A 3495-nucleotide genomic window follows, 5' to 3' on the forward strand; every position below is an offset into this window, starting at 1 on the left:
TAGTTAAAATGTGTGACTGTAAATACTAGTATGTGACACCAGCGTGATAGAAAGATAAATTCTCAACTCGAATGCAATAAATATATGATGCGAAAGTGATAAATACGTAACACCAATAATATACAATGTATACGCAATCCTCATGTGATAAATGTGTGGTGTATATGCAAAAATAAATACAGGTTGTGGGATAAGCTGTACTGTACAGAAGTCTTTTATATTTGTCCTAAACTGCATATGTATTAAATCTGCTTTATATTTGCAAAATAAACTTTCGTGAATAATTTTACTGGGACCCTAAAGACATGTCATCACAGAAACTTCATGAATTACGTTTCTTGCGAATCACATTAATCTAATCAAAATAATGTTTACAAGCGGAATTAATTAGTTCACAGAATTTAAAATTGATGGACTTCTCCAATGCGAGACACAATCTGACGAAGCTCTGCAATATCTTCTTCATTCAAAACAAATGAAAGGCAGGCATTATCTACCGGCTCGGCAGTATGTCGACCACGTACTGCCACTAGCTCTTCTAACCTGGCAGCCAGCTGGTTACTTGCAGCAACGATTTCATAGTCAGATTCTCTAAGATCTTGAATGGTTTGGTGTGCAAACTGGCATCCACTTCGCACAGTACTGTGCCCAAGGTCAAGCTCGCTGTACTGCGTGTTGAGGGCATGTTCCTTACCCTGTACGGCCTCTGTTAATTTCGCCATGCATACGTTTCTCTGAGTTTCCACGGCTTGCGCTAGGTCGTTAAATGTATCATTGATATCCTGTTTTAGTTCCTCTTTTCTAGCGCGTAGTTTGCGTACTTCTTCGCCAACTGTCTGAACGCTGATCTGCAGAGGTTCGATGTGCGATTTGGCTTCATTCAACAACAGTCCTAGTTTTTGTAGTCTGCTTTCAGCAGCCGAATGGATGTCCATAATAAAATGCCCATCGGAGTGTTCGATTTTGACACATTTTTTACAAACGATCAGTTGACAAGTTTCACAGTAGAGTTTCAACTCTTTCTCCGCATGGTAAGAACAGTACCGTTTTGTCTTCGATCGAAAATTTAGTCTCAATTTAATTGCAGTACGCTTAAGAAAATTGCTACTAACTTGTTTGTTTATTTTGGGTTGGGACGCATTCTGTCGTCGTTCCCTCTGCGTGACGATCGGAACGGCAGCACTGAGGCTCGACGCCGGTAATACCGCTGACCGGCGAGGCTGTGCTGCGAGAAATTCCTTCAGGTCACGGACATATATGTTGTTGGGGAATCCGTCTACACCTTGCTGTGGAACGGGTACGTCTCTCCGACATACTGGACACTTGAATACCGAATTACCTCGACTGTGCGATCGAAGGCAATTACTGCAAAATGAATGCAAACATGGAAGGAGTTTGGGGGCTTCCTGGTATGGCTCAAGACAAATGGTACAGGTCAAAAATCGTTCGTTGAAATCGTCCTCGTCGACTTCCAGTGGAGGCGCAGATGGGAAAAACGATGCCATGGGTGTGCTTACAGTCTGTTGTTGATAATCGGCATGCTCTTGCCGTTATGAAATGTGATATTTCGCCAAATCGACGAAAAATCACGATATTTACAATACTGCTTGTATGAGTCAAATCCCGGAAGTGAATAATGTTTCGCCTTTCGTAGCGGCATATTCGTTAAAATCGATTTCGATTTATAAAATAGATTAACAACCATCGAGTGAAACTGTGACAATATTCACTACGTTAAATAGAAAGTTCAATTTATGAAACAAATTTAAATATATTTAAGGCCGGAATGAAACGAAAGTTTGTATTGATTCAATCCCAGTGTGTCAGTGAGTGTTAACATATTGACGCCACCACATGACGACGACATATGTATGAAAATCTTTCGTTTTGTATTACTCACAGCCGCGGAGTGTTACATGAGTGAAAGTAATGCTTAGTAACTCAAAGCTGCCACACTTGCTATAAAAATACTTGTAAACTTGTGATTCTCTTAGTATTTGTATTCTATGACAAAACATGCATTTCTATATTGCTTATGTGAGTGGGAGGCAGAATCCAAAGCTGTACGTAGTTTTGCCCACACACAGGGATTTACCATCTTCGCCAGCCAAGGTTCATTAATTCGGCTTTCAACAGTTGTTGCTAACACAATCACGCACGGGTAGGTAGAGACGGCCGTGGGGGTTTATAGTACGAGAAAGTTATTTGTTTTAAATTTATATCGGGAGATCCGAAATAGGGGATTTTCCGTACAATTGCGAGATCTCGCGAGATGCATGAAAGACGCGCGTCGAACGTCTGCCGCAAAAATCGAACGATTTGATTTTGAACTAGAATTTCTTTATTTCGTAGCTTACATTGACCGGCCGATCTTCGACAGAGGAATATTGCTTCCGAATACCCTTACTTAATCGAAATTGCCTATCATCAAATGTGGACAGCACACTATTAAGCATGGAAATGTCCCCAAAATACTTTTGCGTTTGTCGAATCCCACGCGATGTTTGACGCCACTACGACGCTATGACCTTTGTTTGTCCTGTTTTTACGTTCGATTTCACGCATAACGCGTGATTCTCGCAGTGTACGGAAATGGTCTATTGAGCAATGTGTCTGTTGCGGTTTTTTTTCCACAAATTACTACGTTCAAAACAACGACGTCGAAATACGAGGCGCGGAATGTAAATTTATTATTTTGTGTATACTAGAATAAAACTGACTAATAATTCAAAATTACGTACATATTGGAGACTGTGGCGTGTGTGTTTTAAAATGATGTGTGTATTTTTAAAACGGCGTGACTCTGCGTTTTAATGGTGTGTGTTTCAAAATGACTGATGTGTGTATGTATTCATTAAATGTATGTGCATTAAAAAATGATGTGTGTATTTTAAATGGCGTTTGTATAAAAAAATATGTGTGTTTAAAAAATGAAGTTTTAAAAATTATGTATGTTTAAAAAATGATGTGTATTAAAAACAATGTGTTTATTAAAATGACGTGTGTTTAAAAACGACGTGTGTGTTTTAAAAATTATATGTATATTAAAATCACGTGTATGTTTTAAAAATTATGTGTATATTAAAATGACGTGCGTGTTTTAAAATTATATGTATATTAAAATGACGTGTGTATTAAAAATGTGTATATTAAATGACGTGTGTATTTTAAAATAATGTGTGTTGAAAACTGACGTGTTTTTTTTAAATGACGTGTGTGAGGTCGAATGAAAATGTGTGTGTGTAAAAAGAAAAAAAAACGCGTGCATTAACCTTTTTACGCCTGTGGGAGGCGTTATTTTCGAATGATTATTTTTTCGTGTGTGTGATAAAAAAAAAACGCGTGCATTAACCTTTTTACGCCTGTAGAGGGCGCTATCTTTGAATGATTTTTTTCGTGCGTGTGTTAAAAAAATCGCTTGGCTGGTCCCCGCCTCTACGCGCAAGCTCAAAGAGGCAGGTAATGGGAATACGCCATTAATAAAATATGAAATCT

At 38.5% G+C, this 3495-nt stretch overlaps 1 protein-coding gene across 1 annotated transcript; it reads right to left on the reverse strand.

Annotated features, from left to right (window-relative positions):
• Positions 1 to 401: 401 nt before the first annotated feature.
• On the reverse strand, positions 402 to 1505 carry LOC102810023 (tripartite motif-containing protein 3-like). Its single transcript, XM_006821516.2, has one exon. The coding sequence runs from the start codon at positions 1503 to 1505 to the stop codon at positions 402 to 404; it is 1104 nt and encodes a 367-aa protein (XP_006821579.1).
• Between the last annotated feature and the right edge of the window lie 1990 nt (positions 1506 to 3495).

Source organism: Saccoglossus kowalevskii, chromosome 21, assembly GCF_978046115.1.
Source record: "Saccoglossus kowalevskii chromosome 21, keSacKowa6.1, whole genome shotgun sequence".
NCBI classification, from domain to species: domain Eukaryota; kingdom Metazoa; phylum Hemichordata; class Enteropneusta; family Harrimaniidae; genus Saccoglossus; species Saccoglossus kowalevskii.

Bases quoted from the DNA above. Each gene is read 5' to 3' on its own strand.
- LOC102810023 (XM_006821516.2), bottom strand. From the start codon at position 1,505: ATGGCATCGTTTTTCCCATCTGCGCCTCCACTGGAAGTCGACGAGGAC.